This window comes from Panicum hallii, chromosome 2 (genome assembly GCF_002211085.1).
Source record: "Panicum hallii strain FIL2 chromosome 2, PHallii_v3.1, whole genome shotgun sequence".
In the NCBI taxonomy this organism is placed as follows: Eukaryota; Viridiplantae; Streptophyta; class Magnoliopsida; order Poales; family Poaceae; genus Panicum; species Panicum hallii.
Genome location: NC_038043.1, coordinates 33,475,750 through 33,491,774, shown reverse-complemented (window position 1 = coordinate 33,491,774; position 16,025 = coordinate 33,475,750). Strand labels below are relative to the sequence as shown.

The window sequence follows — 16,025 nt, the reverse complement described above, 5'->3', positions numbered from 1 at the left end:
ATTTATTTATTTATATTAAAATACAATGAACAACAGATGTCCCGATAGCTCTTGTAACTTTTCCTAGAACTGTGCTGCAAAGCTGCAAAATTTGAGATTTGAAAGCTTGGGTGAGATTTGCGTTTAGTCCCTGACAGATGGCCCCAGTGACGAAATGCTACCAAGAAAAGGCCACTGACGGATTAGCCCAACAGTCTCAGGGGTAATTCTGTCCAGTAGCAATCCTTAATTTCTCGTGAATAGAGCTTAATGTATAAATCACAATCCAGGCATGAAAATATATAAAACATTTATCTCAGCGTGATTTCCACAAAGTGAAAAAATAAGTTACCAGCTTTTCAGCACCGCAGCCAAGCAAGTAAACAAGGAACAGAAGAGTGATTCATCTATGAAAAGGTACATTAGGATATATACCTGGTAGATCTGAGTGAAAGAATGTTGGTTCTAGGTCTGTCATTTTTGCATTTTATACCATAAATGGTACGAAGTTGGAAGATGGAGCAGTGTTCATTTTACTATCATGAATCTATGCTGTTCCAGTGGACAATCACGCTAGAAGAAACAGTCTTTCGTGTGATATTTCACATCTATGGGAATCTCTTCACTTGAACTGGGGCTCCTTGCTTCACACTAGATTCTAGCATGGCTTCTAGCACAGCAACATCACGGGCACCCTCGACATAAGAACTGCGGGGTTCAGCCTTATGGTCTCCATCCTGTGTCACCATTTTGTTTAGAACAAATATAAGAATTTGGAATGAAGCAAGAGTATGCAGTAAGAGTAAATCTTCTTGTGTTTACTACCAATTCTAGTTAATGCAAACTAACCAGATGTTCTATAACAGGATAAAGTTGAGCTACTTTTCATATGCTAACAAATGTTTGTTAGCAACTGGATTCTCCTACAGTTCAAACTAGGTGTTGCAATATACAGCTCAGTCTTGATGTTGCAATATCGTATTATATAAATGGAACAACAGGGCACGACAACTTCGATCATATATTGGGATTTTTTTCCAAAGGGAAATGCCAAGTTATTTCAATGAATGCTTCTTGGTGCAATGAGATAATAAAAATTAATTTGAAACTGATTAGCTTATACAGTACTTTGCTAGCTGCCAACATGTCCTGGACAAACATCTTCAGTTCTTCATTCACTCCACAGAATGGGTAAAATGTCTTCTGGCACTGCCCATTTTCACCAGAGAATAACACCTGCAAATGCATGAGGTGGTTCATAAGTAAAATGTTTGTCCACAAGCACCCCTGTTTGAACAAAAGTACTCTTGTAACAATCAATTTCATTAATAATGCTATCATACAGCACTATCATAATTTGGTTGCAAATAAAAACAAAGAGGAAAACCTGTGTGACAGTACTGTGAAACAGCATAAACAGTGCACTAGTGAGTCATCAACACAACTGATATTAAATGGCCTTTTACCTGGTAACCATGTTTCCCACTATCAACTCCACGTTCTACTTGAATTGTTCCTTTTGTTCCATCGACTCGCCATAATATCTGTGTAATTATTAGCAAACTGAGAAACACTGACAACAAACTAAGAGTATGTGATATTATAAGTTTACAAGATTTAATAGTATTTGTGCGACTTCCATAAATATTTGAAATGAAATGAAATTCAACCTTTGGTGACCTTGAATTGACTGCAAATACAAAGACACCAGCACATCCATTTTCCAGTTGACTGCATCAAACCATCAAGCATCCTTAAGTTATAAAAAAATTTGGTTCACAAAATCTCTTTCTGTTCCAAAAACTTACAAAAGGGAACATATGTTATCTGGTGGCGGCAAAGCCATATCCACATGACGGGAGATAGATGATACACTTGTGATTTCTGAGCCTACAAGCTGTAAGAGAAGAGATCCTCATCTTAATAAAGCAGGCAAGGAAATTAATTGCATTTATTATCTTAAATGGCACGTCAATTCAGTAATAAGTAGAAACAATGCTAAGGCACTTGAAAGAAAGGATATAACTATCAAAGAAGTTCCAAGGTGGCAAATCCAACCACTTAACTTAAGGTGACATAAGCAGTTGTGCATTTTCAAGACTGAAGTTTCTATGTGTATGTGGAGTAACAAATTCTAAAAATTGATTACAGTTATTAACTCAGCAATGTTGCTTCTGGTAACGTTGGTAAAAATCTGATCTGTACTTTATCAAACTTTGCAATACAGCATGCTAAAATTACCATTCGTAGTCCTGCAATGAAGTGGACACCCATGTCCAGAACGAAACCACCCTGCCATGTAAAGTTATCACAGTAAGGATAATGGAGGCATCCTGATTACAGTGAAACATTTCTATACTGCTCTGGGTGATAAATCATTTGCAGATGACAGCAGAAAAATATTTACAGGAGTGTAGTTATTGAAAAAGGCATCCACAGGTGTTTGAATACCCCAAAACTGCAAGACTTGAACGAACCAACAGAAGATTATTGTTACAAAACAACAGCTGAACTGACAGAACTAGAGATTTAGTTAAACGTGACAAAACATATGCTACTAGCACCTATATATATTTGAGTTGTAGAAAACCAGGCAAACTATCATTCAAAGTTATCAAACAGAGTAGTACAATTTTATTCAATAGAAGGTTAAATTCATACTGAAAAAGGAAAAGCATGCAACTATCCAAATATTGCATCACTTAGGGATAAAATTCTTAATTGATAAGATCGTAGTCTTGCAGGAAAAAACTTTGGTTTGATATTTGACCTAATGTTTAGTAACATTAGCAGATAATTTGTATAACCAATGAACTATACACTGCTCATCTAAGATATTCTGGTAATCTGAAACTTGTCTATTCTTAACCACTGCCCACATCAACTATTTATGCTTCAGCTTGAAATTTTTAAGGTGAGCAACACTGTGAAAAACAGAAGATGAAGCACGTTATGGATAAAGAAAATGTACATTACGTGTTTCCTTACCACAAAATTTCGTCTCCAGGAGCTATTGAAATATGGGTTTGAACTGTTCATTGACCCTTCAATGATAACTTGGATGTTCATCATATCACCGATATCTTTGATGAGCTTGCTAGACTGTAGATAAGAATAAACAGATTAGATGACGAGCATAAGTTAGTAAAACAACAACTGGGACAAAAAAAAATTATATATTGTGACTGTACCTCCACAAAGGCAGGTTCAAATCTGTAGTTTTCTCCAAGAGCCCAAATTGGTTTATATGGAAACTGATTTGGAAACGAGTTGTAGATTGAAAGTGCAGTTTCTGCTTCTGTTGTTGCTGAAATTTTTATGGTAATGCTTATCAGATATACCATTATCTCCGTATGAATCTATGATGCTTATGAAAGATAATACAGAAAGAAAAATGTACTTACATGCAGAAGCAGGTTTCTCTTCATACCACAGCAAAATATATCATGCAAACAGTGATAAATAAATTAGAACAATTGAATGCATGGTTCTTTTTCATTAAACAGCAAACTACTAACGAATGGTCCAAGAGAAAGAATTTGACTCCTTTTTTTTTGTTTGGGTGAATTTAACTACAGCTACTAGTCCAGTAGCGCAAATCATGTCACTAAGATCCTTCTTTTTCTTGTTATTTACCTTGAATCACATGCTTTCCTGCCTTGAGCATCTTTAGGGAAAGCTCAACCTGCAGAATTGGACAATAAGGTAAGACTTAAGAAGGCTCAACAGGGTGTTAGATTGTCATTATATTTCAGCATAGTACCATTTCTCTGTTCCAGAAATAAAGTGGGTTTAGAAACTAGTTAACATAAAAGAACTATTGAGACACTAACAAATACAAAGGATTAATGGTCAAACAGATAAGGCAAGGAGAATTGTCCAATATATTTAATGATAGGTAACTGAAAGAAAAGGATCAAAGCCATAGCATGCTTGTAGATGATGAAAAACAACAATGACACTCAACTAGTACTCAACAGTCTTATCTGGAATAGTGTCAGTGAGCGAACTGTAAAACTTTAATAGCTGTGTATCAAGAATCCTAAGGACAGTGAATACCATGTTCTAGTAAAGTTATAAACTGTAGTTAAACAAAGTTTCCGGACTGATTATGTACGATTGTGTAGTAAACTAAACTAAACGGTAGCTCTTCATTCTTTCTGGAGAATAGACCTGGACTTGCCCAGCGAGAACAACAGCAACGCCCATGATTGAACTGTCTCCTATGATCTCCTCCAGCCCCGCATCACCCCATTTGCACTCGATCTCAGGGGCAAAGTCGCGAGCAAGCTCCGCAGCCGCCTTTGCAGATTCCTGAAGGAATGTGCCAAAATGGTCAGAGGCTACAATGCCATTTTGCAGTGGTGCATCACAGACTGCGCCTAATCAGGGAATGCAGATTGGAGTAGTCACAGCAATTTGCAGCGCTGCGCGCCGAGACAGTGATTGAGCCGTGAATTGGTGCGCATTCTATGGTCTTCAGTGCCAAGATCCGCAGAGGGGCGGGGACGGGGGGCACACACCTGTGTGCGGCTCCAGATGGCCTTGAGGACGACGAGGTGCGCGATCTCGCGGAGCCTGGGGATGTACTGCGTGCGCGCGAAGATGCCGGCGCCGACCACCGCGATCCGAGGAAGGCCCGCGCGGCCGTCGCCATCCCCCGTCATGCTCACTCTCTCTCCACTCTTCTTGGGTTCCTTTCTGCTCTCCCTCCCCCGCCAAGAGACTGCCTCAGCTGCTGTAGCGAAGACTGGATCAGATCTGGCGAGCGCCGAGATTTTCACTTTGAAGAAGACGAACAGTAAAATGGAGAGAATCCGTCGGTTCAGATGTTCTCGTTGGTCGTAACGCAACGGTTGACTTCCATTGTTGTGAATTTGGGAGCACGACTGAAAAAAAGTTGCTCGTGTGCGACTTCAGATTTTTGTCAGGCCGAGTGGCACCACAATTCGCCGCAGTGAATTTTGGCTCCGATTTTATTCGCCCGCTAGGTCCGAACTACGGATTTGGATTTTCTTTTTTTTCTGAACGCAACGAATTTGGAGTTTTGGGCCTGAGGTCTTCTTTTTCCGAAAGGACCATGGCCATCGATATAGACAGCAGCTAGAAGTAGCGACACAAGTGCGAGAATCACATGTTAAATACTTCTAAATACATACTAAAAATTATATATCTAAAAAATATAAAATAATCTACAATCTAAAATAGAGGAGGTAGATCTGGTACACAAGACAGCTCCTATTTGTACCTCAATGACCGGACCGACTGATCTGAAGGCAACTAGTCTGTTGCTCCATCACAGAAAAGTCCGGGTGACCGCTAGCCGGGTTCTGGACCACCTCTGATGAGACCTCAAACTTAGGTTTCAAACTTAGGCAGTATTATTCTAAGGACGCGGCTAATTTACGTCCGGACATACTATAGACTGCCTCATCGTTCTGGCACCAACTTTCCTCGTGCATGTGACAGGGTAAGGAGAGAGAAGAAAAAATAAGAAATAACGTAAGGGCATGCATGCAAATGTGAGGAGAGAAAAAAATTATAGCCGTGCGCATGCACATAATTTTAAAATAAAAGGATGGTAGTTTTAATCGAGCATCGAAATCCAAATCCGGCTACATCATTTTGTTTTTTTAATAAGAGTTTCAAAATAAGATCTCACGCCACTATAATTTAACAATAACTTTTTTAGAGAAAATATTTTTTGTGTATTTTATTTTGCTTACGATTTTTGTAAAAGTTGCTTATGGCTTTACAAAATGTTGCTTTGTATGTCTGAGTTAACTGGATATTGGTCTTGATATTGCGAAGATAGATTGCTTGCTGTGATTAGTGGATGAGGGTAAACAATTTTGTTGGAGTATGCAAATGTTTATTGCATGATAAAAAAATAGATAAGTTTAGTAGTTCAGTTGAGCATTTAACTAATTTATTTTGAAATTTTTCCATTACACATAAAGCAATTTATGTGTCTTTAAAAAATATTATTGGAACAAGTGGGGTCTTGTTTTGAAGGTCTCTTTGAATTTGAAAGAGATACAGTTGTGCAATGAAATTTGAATTTGATGGATGGTTTAAGAATTATGATTTTTTTAAAATTTTGAAATTGCTTCAATACGCCATTCCAGCCAAGTGGCTGTCATCGATCTAGGATTTCACGTGATCTCGTCTGGTCCAGTATAGTTGATGGGTTAGATGAATATATAGTAAGTAACAGGATCCATAAAAAAAGTGTATACGTATGGATAAAATTACGGCTAGTTGTAGGAACGTTATTACCTCATTCTAAACGCTTAATAATAAACAGATTACTCTTTATTTAGAGTTTAGACAGGTTAAACAGTATTTAAAGAGAGTTAACTGTCTAAACAGTCTTCTATTATTTTATCAAAACTTATATATTCATCGCTTATAAATAAGTATTCTGAAAAATATATGCCTCAGCTTATCTGAACTATGTATAAACAGTCGTTTAGCACGCTTAATAACTTGTAATTCCATTTTGTTTAGGTCATTTAGGCCGTTTTCTCTTTTTTGGAGCGTTTAATATATAACTTATGGTCTAAACAACACAGTTGGGCTCTGCTTACTATTTAGATGGCCGTTTAGGCAAACCTAAGTTCAGGTAGCTTATGCGATGAAGGATCATCATTTAGACAATACTCGCAAGGAAGGGGCGTCACAGCTTGCCGGATTAGCATGATTTAAGAGTGCAGAGCCGTCGGAGCTAGTACTTCCTCTGTATCAAAATATTTATCACTGTTGACTTTTTATTACAACTCTGACCATTCATTTTATTTAAAATTTATTGCAAATAAAAAAGTTAAGTCATACTTAAAATACATATAATAATAAAGCATATCACAAATAAAAGTAGATGGTATTTACATAATTTTTATAAGATGAATGGTCAAAGTTATAAGAAAATATTAACGGTGATAAATATTTTGATACGGAGGAGCAGTTGTTAGTAATGGTGGGATGGTTCGTTCGACCCATCGGATCATCGACTTACTCCAAGAAAACAAGATTAATGGGGAACTGGTTTGCCAAATAAAATTAAAGAGGAGCGCCGGTTTGAGCTGTGGATAATCGTAGGGTCGAGTGGATCGATCCAACTTCGCGTTGCCTTCCCCTGCCACCAAACGCCACGAGGGAGACATCAAGCACCTGCAGGAACGACACCGTGGCAGCGCCGCGCGCGACAGACCCTGGGAGCACATGCGTGCAGCCTGTTGCTTGAGAAGTTGAAGTGATCGAGCGCGATGCAGCTGCCGCGCTGCGACGGGATCGTGCCGCCAACCTTTTTCGCGGACAGGTCGAGCATGTCCTGGAAGAGGATCCTCCTGTGGTGGTTCTTGTTCGATTGGTTCAGGTGTATGCCTTGCACAGCCACAAGCAGCGCCGACAGCAAGGTCATGTTGACCTCTGAAACGAGCCGCTTGAATGTGTGCACGTCGTGATCTCGTCGCCGGCGAGGTGGCGACGTCATCTTCGAACTCCGCAACAACGAACTTGACACCATCGTTGTGGTTGAAGGAGCAGATGGCGACATCGTCGGTATCCACGTAGCAACGCAACTTGTCGGCGAGCGGAGCTTGGAAGCCCACAGTCACCGCCAGGAAAACTGGACAGTGGCATCGAAGAGCGGGAGGTGCTGCAGCACCAGGGTCACGACCCACTGCGCCTCAATGGCGTTGAGCTTGATATGCTCCAGCGGGAGCGCACCGGCCGCCGCCGGTGTAGCTACGTTCAGTAGTTCACCGGAGCCATGGATCAGCGAGCTGATTAAAATGGAGCAGTCGGTGCTCCTCTGCACCTCAAATGGATCACTGGATCGGTTCGCTCCAATCCACGCCCATCTTTAGTTGTTATGCAAGGTAGTCGAGATAATTGTTGGTATGCAAGGTAGGGTGTCACGCGTTCAGAGCGTGCTGGTGCCGCCTGGAGAAATTAGTGCATGCAGTGAATATACATCACCAACAAACGCATCCATATCACAAACAAGTTATTTTTATAAGAGAGAAAATTATATCCACACGGCAAAGAAATTAGTGCATGCAGTGAATATACATCTCACTAATAAGAGTACAATGCGAACAAACTAATATACAGTGAGCACTAATTATTTTTCAAATATGAACAAAAAGTTTCATTATGAGAACAATCAAGTATAGATAGTCAATATCTTACTGTATAAGAAATAATAATGGATGATATGAATTATAACGAAAGACAAAATTACAATTCGACGTGAGGTTCAGAAAAGAAAGGCAAAATAGGATAGAGAAAATATAATATATATATATATATAGAGAGAGAGAGAGAGAGGGGGAACTATAGAAGGAAGAAGGTAGGAAAATAAATTTGGAAGGTGATAAATAGAAAAGATGATGAAAAGAAAAGAAGAACGAAAGGGAAAGAAGAAAGAACTATGATTGTAGCTAAGCCTCGGCAAAGAAAAAAAATAAATGGACAAGAAAAACAAAAATAAAATACAATGAGAAGAAAAAAATAAAGAAAAGAATAAAAACGTTATTGTTTTGCCATGTTTCCTCATCATATTTATTGTTACTATTGTCATCATTCAACATGTCGTGATATCCCCTTTGTACTAGAACCTTTTGTATTGTGGAAAATAACATGGTTTTCGCAGATTCGCTTGAAGATTGAAGCCACATAAACTGAAGGCTAGATTTTCCTTTTTCACTTAGTTATTTTGGTTTCTAGTTTTCTAAAAAACTGAAATATTTAAAACTGAAAAAATCAAACTGTAATACGGTGGCATGCCTAGCTAATCCAATAAGGGTGCAACACTGATCCAAGGTGGAGAAAACGAAAGTGATTAATACGCTGGCATGCTGTGGCCTGTGGCTATCAACCCGGTTGCGGGAACCACCAAAAATTGAAAGACATCAGGGTAGGGTATGGCAGGGACAATGCCTTATTAACAAGTATAGGTAGGAGGAAAAGAAGGGAGTGTTTGTTGGGGCAAAAATAATTGAGTGAGGTATTTATTATATAGCTCTTAAAAGTTGTGTAGGCACCACAGAAAATCGGTTGTATCTTGTAACCCACGGAAACCCGATTATGGTGTAGGCACCCCTAAAAAATTAAGGTGGCATTTGATTGGTGAAACAAAATTGTGTTGTGACCTTGCAGGATTTTAGTGACTTAGAAGCTTAAGTTCCAACTTGTTTTGTTTTCAACTAGCAATTCTACCCAACATCCCCAAATAAAACATGGAGTTCTATGAAATTTACTCAATGTATATTCATTAACTCCTCTATCAAGAAGTTTTGAGCACTTCAATACAACAGTTTAGAATAGTGAAGTCCTGGACTTTAAAGCCCACCACACTGGTTTGAATCACGTGTAAAAATACTATTTCCCCTATAAATGCAACATACAAGAGTATCCTAGATTGAAACTACATAGCAGCTTGTAATGTATGTGTTACAACTATGACTTAGCCAAAACAGCTTAAGTCATTAACTAAGGTACAACGGGGATAGAATCGATGTACAGTTTCCATCCTAAGAATGATTGGGAACTTGATCGGTGGAGAAAAGATGGGCGTGTAAGTTTCCCTCTCAAGGAATAAATCTGAACACAAATACAGGACTTTGAAAGTCGACAAACTTGGAAGATCCTTCAAGTGAGTTCAAAAATATTGCTTCTCGGGGCTCCTCGCTCACTCCACTCTGCATGGCGTAGTCCAGTGCCATTTCATAATCAACCTGGGAAATAATAAATAGAAATAAGCGGATGGTAGTGAAACATGAGAGGACCTAAAGTTATCAGTATCCATGTCTTTTTAAGTCACTTTGCAATGGGAATAGGGAGTGACTCCAATTTCATGATTGTATTCCACAACATCAACAAATTCATTCAATATATAGCAGATATTACTAGTCATGCAGTCTCAACTTGCAACAGAAAGTTCGAAGGTACATGACTACAGACAATAGATCACACAAGAGAAATATATCATGAACTTTTCTTACCTGTTCAACATGCTGAGTCAAGCAATCTTTGAAGGTCATCTCTGTCACCTCCTGAGAATTTATCTTCTCAAGGAGTTCCTCATCTTCCTTATCATAACGCAGCCGTTTCGGGGGAGATTCATCTGCAATTTCTACCAGAGTCTCCATAATCGCTCTTGCAACATCAGGAATATATCTGCAAACACAAAATAGTAAAGCTATGAGGAAAATGCATAAAATATTTAAGAATTTTGTGTCAGCGTGGAGAAGCAAGTCATTTTGTTCATATACTACTAACTTGATAAGTCCCCAATCTAGTCCTCTACAGATACAGGCAAGGATTAGGGAAAGCCAGCACGAACGGGTGCCTAGCCGGGTTGGTTAGGTGGCCTCAGTAGCACTCTTCAGGTCCTGGGTTCGACACCCGGTGGGAGCGAATTTCAGGCTAGGGTTAAAAAAATCCCCTCACCTGCCTACACACCAAAGCACATGGAAGTGGATCGGCCCGGTATCCACCCGCTCTGACACGGGGAATCGGTTAGGGCTACGGTCCCCTATGTAAGGGTGGGGCAGGGGTTCGGGGATTTTCTCGGTCTGCGTGAGAAGGACCATCTTCTTACTTTAATGCTTGGGGGGCAGCTTGCCCCTCGCAGGCCGAGTTTTTTTTTTAGGGAAAGCCAGCTTTAGTCCCAGGAGTTTACACTGAACCTGAATCTCAATAATGATACTATATATCAACCAATATCAGCATTAAACAAGTATTTTGGAATGTGTGGTTAAGTAACAGAATCTTGACTTCCAATTCAATTATATACAACACTCAGACCACTAAGTAGAATTTACCTGTTCAAATTCCTTTTCCTGTCCTGCCGCTCACGGGCCTGAAGTTTCTTCACAATCTTAGACTTCAGTTGAAGACAGCATTGCTTCAGGGCTGACTGAAGGTGCAAGAGAATGATCAATATATGGCCTCGCAGACACAACAATCAGGGAAGTTGAAATGTACCTTAACAGCAGATGATATTTCAGTTATGTCATCCCCAATGTACTCCTTTCCAGTTCCTTTAAAAGGTATCTTTGTACTTACAATGCTCACAAAGACACCAATCTTATCTTGCTGTTGATTAATTTTGTAGCTGCTCCAACTAAAACACAAGAAGGAAAAAGGTATAGAAGACATCCAACATCTCATGCAAATGATGTACTAACTAAACTCAAAATCTTACTTGATCCTTTTTGCTGCAGTCCTTGTGATGACATCGGCACCTTGTTCAAAAAGAAGCGGTATTCTGTTTGCAAACCTAAAAATATTTAGACCCTGAACAAAACAGAGATAAACAATATAAGAATTTCAGTCCTCAGAGAATCATGTGGTGGTGTGTTGTCAGTATACAGATGGAAAGGACAATTTCCTGGAATTGGAGCTCAATCTTTGATACTGACACAAACAATCAAGTTTACTCCTTAAAGGTTTCTCCATCAAATCAATGAAGTGGAACAACTCAGTGCCTCTAAAAAGTGCAGGCGGCTATTAGTATTTAATCTGGTCTGCTCAGATCTCAATGATCAAAATTGCTAATTCTTATTGTTCCGACTTTTAGTGCGGTGAATTTTGTAAGTTCCTTCAAAAAGAACCCTTTTTTTTTGCTAGCCAACCATTCTAGGAGTTTAATTCAGTATAGCATCAGACAGAAAGAACCCACTCCAGGAAGTTCAACACAAAAATTTAGCATTGCATATGACAGCAAATCAATTGTCGTGGAATTTTCACATTTACATAACTACTATCACACAATGAAAACTGCTGGAAACACTGGTAAAAAGGAACATTTTTGGAGAACCTTTTTTAACACATAATAAATAATAGGATAAATGCTGCCGTACAAAGTAAACACTCAAGTGTTTCCTTACATGTTTAACATCTTTTCCACCAATGCTTATCCCAGCTTCAACAATAAATGGATGACCTTCAAAAACTTGAGGGCTGAACAGAGGGCAGCATTAGGCTATTAGGATGTTCAAAACATGCAGTATTGAAATGCCTTCTGGAGTTCACTTTAGTTAAAATAATATACCTGCTTGCATGTGTTGCCACCATATCAGGGTGTAGCTCTTTTATGATACCCAGACGTAAATTATATTCACCTGCAGGACTAAGACACTATAGAATTGATTGATTTCGATACCATGATAACCAGTTGCACATATGAAAGAAGCAAACGAATAGTTAACAAATAAATGAAGGTGGAAGGAGATGTATACGTTGCCACTGGGATCATCAAACTTAGCCTGCCGAAATAATTGATGTATGCGAACTAACTGCTGTGATGTAAGGCTCTTAACTGCCATTTTTGGACTAAAATCAGGTCCCATCTCCCCTGCCAAATAAAAAATATGTTATAGTAAAACCTAGATCCAAGCAATACAAAAGTACGTAATAACAGTATACCAACATTTTTAGCCCAACAAACAGTTTCTAATAGGATTAGGTAAATGATCTTAGTGGACAGTAGGTTACATTGAAATGGCAACGTTAGAAACATAACTGGAACTCAGAACCATAAACAGCAAGACAAAGATAGATCTGCCAAAGGAAGCTTCATGATCTCCAAAAGAAACTACCCTGTATTCTAGAAAATTGGACTATAATAGTATTGTTAAAAACAGGTAGCAACTACTGACTTCAGTTATTTCTCACAATGACCAAACCGGCCACACCGAATATCATACAACTCACCAATTAAACGTTCAGCGTGCGATTTGCTTATATTCACAAATTCATGTTGCAGAAACAGCAAAAGATTTTGTTTCGTAGTCTCTGTGATTAAGCGCTTTATCAGCAATAAATCAACAGCAGATGGGTGATGCTTTGTTTGAAGTGGAACAGGAGGCATAACATCTGTCCGGCGTGCAAACTTTATTGTTAAATTTTTGCTGCAAGAAACAATCATTCATGAAAAAAAAATTAAAGGGCAACGAATTTTGCATGACATAAATAACCATAGATGAAACGCTTACTCTGCTGCATCAGAAAGAAATCTAAAAAGAAACTGAGCATATGGTGTGATGACCGCCATCTGACGCATATAATGGAGGATCTTTGACTGCAATAGAGCACTTAATTAGCTTTGCAGTATAATTCCATGTTGCAAATGTTCCAAAACATGCTACTCACACGATGTGTTGTCCAATTTCCCTCAATTATAACTTGAATTTCTGCCCCATGCCAGTGAGTTTTGTTCTCTCTTTTCTCATGTAAATGGACATGAGGGACATTTCTGAGACACGGAGTACACCAGGATGAGGCATGATAACGTTAAACTGCAGAAGTTATTAAATTGACACAGATGGGGATAGATAGCAAAATCAAGTCAGTTAGTCTGTTGAACAGACAAGTGAACCAACAAGTTGTACTTACTTATGAATATCTATGTCAAGGCGACAGAATGAAACATAATTCTGGCCTTTCATTGATGACTTAATTTCAATAGGAAGTCCCGTGCTCATCTTTGACCATATAAGTGCCTGTTTTAATCCACCATTATAAGACAAACAGAACATTAAGAGACAGTAAAAGATGAATTCATGAGAATATGAATGTGGGTCACATGTTTGTTGTCCAGAGCTGTTTTACAGAGGCAAAATACGATAAGCATTTCTTAAGACACGGGATAGAATAAGCATCAGAATACTCTCAAAATTGAAACAAGAGAACACGATAACACTAGATTACTTTTTTAAAGGTATAACACAAATTGAAAGAAAGGGATGATTATGCCAACTGAAACCAAATTGCTTTTGTGATTGTGACTCAACATTTTACTTTTGCTGTGATCCAACTTTTACATGGCTATATACAAAATGAAATAAAAGTATCATGAAGAAGAGCAGAGGATAGAGTATCCAATCCTAACCACAAGACAGTCATTCCTGACCAAGAGAAAGAAAATAATTCCATTTCATGATAATGCAGAAATCAACTAACCATTTGCATTAATTCTTATCTAGCAGAAATACCAGATGACAAAAAATAACAGTTCGCAGCAACATACAATTTAGAAAGAATTTTTTTTTCTAAATAGTGCATGCAGAATGTTTACCATTTTAGCACCAAGTCCAAACTTCCCACGTGTTTGCCTCAAACCATACTTTGTGCCCGATAAAACTGCACAAATGTAAATAACTCCAGTGATATCGGACATCATGGTACTATCTCCTCTCCAGCTAAAAGAAGACTGAAATAGTATGGACGAAAGATACCATTAAGACTTACCTCTACCAAGCATATTTGGGATATCATCATGTGGCATACCTCGACCGTTATCCTGCATCCATAAGAAAAAAATACTCAAGATCAAAAGTAAGTAAATACATTTTCATCACATAATCCATGTTGTCACAACTTACGACAATACCTTGCAAGTCACTTTGAAAAATGCAGCCTCACCCCGGCCTTTTCCTCGAACAGCTGGAGCCTCCTTAACTTTCTTCCCAAGTGCAGCGTTTTTAGCTTGAGTTTCTTGGAAACGTGCTTCCTTAGCCAGGCGTTTCTAAGTATTGCGAAATCATACAACTTCATCAGAACTAAAATTATGGATAGTACAAGTTTGTGAAGTCCATCACACTTCTCAGTGCACACACAATGTTGAAACTAATACAATTAGAGGAATTAACATACCTCACGAGCCTTTTCAGACTCAAAATCATCATAAAGCGCCTCGTCAACACGCTCTCGATCAACAAGCCCTATCATTGTGTTGAACTTGCTCTTTGTGATCTCTTCTCTAACAAGGACATGGCACAACAAAGTCATGGAGTACTGTCCCATATTGCAAAACAGAAAACACCAGAAAATTCCTTTTAGGGATCGCTTACATTGTAATCTCAATGTCAGGGAGCTCCGAGATGGACTCGGCTGAATCAAGGGCATTCTCAACTAGCTCCCGCATGGTGGTGTACAAGGATTTTCCAGGCTGGATCCAGCACCATTGTGTCAGCATTGCTGTGAAATTGGCTATACTAATATCTGACAGATTTCGACCCAAAAATTGTATTACAATTGGTGATAGCAATATTACTGAGAGCAAAGGTTGATAGTTTCATTTTTTCTGCCACTGCCAGAAAATTCATTTTAAGGATCACTTACATTGTGATCTAAGTTCAGTTACTAGATGGCATCTTGCTTGAACCAGGAGGGGAATTAAGAAATGTCATGTATTGTTCTTTAGACAAAACTGTTGTGCTTCAATTTCCGGTTGCAATTTCCAACTGTTAAGTGCTGGGGGCCTAGCAGTCAAATTGCAAGGCATGTGTTGTACTGAACTGTAAAAACGGGTGACTGGCTTGTTTTCAATGGAGATGACAGGGTGAGACCTGAAGTTCTAAAAAGAATAGAGAAATGCCATGACCCGTCTATCTAAACTTTATAACGCATGGTATCTAACAACTACACCCCAAATCGACGGAAAATTGGTGGAGAGCAACTCACATTGTCGAACCCAGCAATGTTCTTGTTCTCAGCGAAGAACTCAGCCGGCGATTCTGCAGCAGAAACCCCAGAAAAGATCCAAAATGTATCAGATAAACCGACCCAAAGAACCGAAAATGTTGGTTAGAAAGGGATCCGGCAGGGAGCGCTCACTCTGCTTGAGGAGGCTGCTCTCCTTGGCCGATGCTGACGCCTTGGGGCCGGCCGGCTTCCCCTTCCCCGCTGCCTTGCCCTTGGCCGCCGCTGGAGGCTTCTTCTTGTTCTCGGCGGCTCCGGCGGCGGCCTCGTCGCTGGAGCTGTCCATGGCAAGGTGGTGGGATCGAATTGGGCAGGGAGCTAGGGTTTGGGGGTTTGGCCGTTTGGGCACAAAATTGGAGAGCGCGAGGCGAGGTCTCAAAGTCTGAGCCAGGCCAACTGGTTTTGGGCCTGGGGGAGGTTTGGGGTTCTTCCTCGCAGATTGTCGTACAAGAGGCACATGAGTGGTCCATCAGAAATTGGACGGTCCAGATAAACCACCGTTGGAAAAAGATGGCATTTTGGTAATCTAGCCTAACTACCACATGTCCAATTTA

General features: G+C 39.4%; 2 protein-coding genes across 2 annotated transcripts; both read right to left on the bottom strand.

Annotated features, from left to right (window-relative positions):
* Positions 1-276: 276 nt before the first annotated feature.
* LOC112879484 (dTDP-3,4-didehydro-2,6-dideoxy-alpha-D-glucose 3-reductase) lies at positions 277-4,933 on the bottom strand. The gene is made up of 12 exons (XM_025943744.1): positions 4,503-4,933; positions 4,153-4,293; positions 3,616-3,664; positions 3,384-3,401; positions 3,171-3,286; positions 2,968-3,081; positions 2,221-2,271; positions 1,788-1,876; positions 1,650-1,710; positions 1,446-1,523; positions 1,108-1,215; positions 277-716 (listed from the first exon to the last, which is right to left on the bottom strand). The coding sequence occupies exons 1-12, from the start codon at positions 4,644-4,646 to the stop codon at positions 588-590; spliced, it is 1,098 nt and encodes a 365-aa protein (XP_025799529.1). The 5' UTR covers positions 4,647-4,933; the 3' UTR covers positions 277-587.
* A 4,304-nt stretch (positions 4,934-9,237) lies between these two features.
* On the bottom strand, positions 9,238-15,850 carry LOC112883502 (DNA topoisomerase 6 subunit B). Its single transcript, XM_025948802.1, has 19 exons — positions 15,607-15,850; positions 15,454-15,506; positions 14,841-14,938; positions 14,644-14,749; positions 14,381-14,515; positions 14,239-14,290; positions 14,066-14,130; positions 13,384-13,490; positions 13,141-13,243; positions 12,984-13,069; positions 12,703-12,899; positions 12,228-12,343; positions 12,041-12,126; positions 11,877-11,949; positions 11,192-11,283; positions 10,972-11,110; positions 10,809-10,903; positions 9,987-10,161; positions 9,238-9,719 (listed from the first exon to the last, which is right to left on the bottom strand). Exons 1-19 carry the CDS (start codon positions 15,755-15,757, stop codon positions 9,573-9,575), a joined length of 2,076 nt encoding a protein of 691 aa, XP_025804587.1. The 5' UTR covers positions 15,758-15,850; the 3' UTR covers positions 9,238-9,572.
* Between the last annotated feature and the right edge of the window lie 175 nt (positions 15,851-16,025).

What these genes read in the sequence shown, in the direction of transcription:
- LOC112879484 (XM_025943744.1), bottom strand. Translation starts at nt 4,646, where the DNA reads ATGACGGGGGATGGCGACGGCCGCGCGGGCCTTCCTCGGATCGCGGTG. An exon ending in TTCTCGCTGGGCAAGTCCAG is followed by an intron (nt 3,665 to 4,152) that starts GTCTATTCTCCA and finishes CCAATTCTGCAG; the next exon opens with GTTGAGCTTTCCCTAAAGAT. An exon ending in TCATTGCAGGACTACGAATG is followed by an intron (nt 1,877 to 2,220) that starts GTAATTTTAGCA and finishes CTTCTCTTACAG; the next exon opens with CTTGTAGGCTCAGAAATCAC.
- LOC112883502 (XM_025948802.1), bottom strand. Translation starts at nt 15,757, where the DNA reads ATGGACAGCTCCAGCGACGAGGCCGCCGCCGGAGCCGCCGAGAACAAG. An exon ending in GAGCAGCCTCCTCAAGCAGA is followed by an intron (nt 15,507 to 15,606) that starts GTGAGCGCTCCC and finishes TTTCTGCTGCAG; the next exon opens with AATCGCCGGCTGAGTTCTTC. An exon ending in TTGGACTTGGTGCTAAAATG is followed by an intron (nt 13,491 to 14,065) that starts GTAAACATTCTG and finishes GGATTAAAACAG; the next exon opens with GCACTTATATGGTCAAAGAT.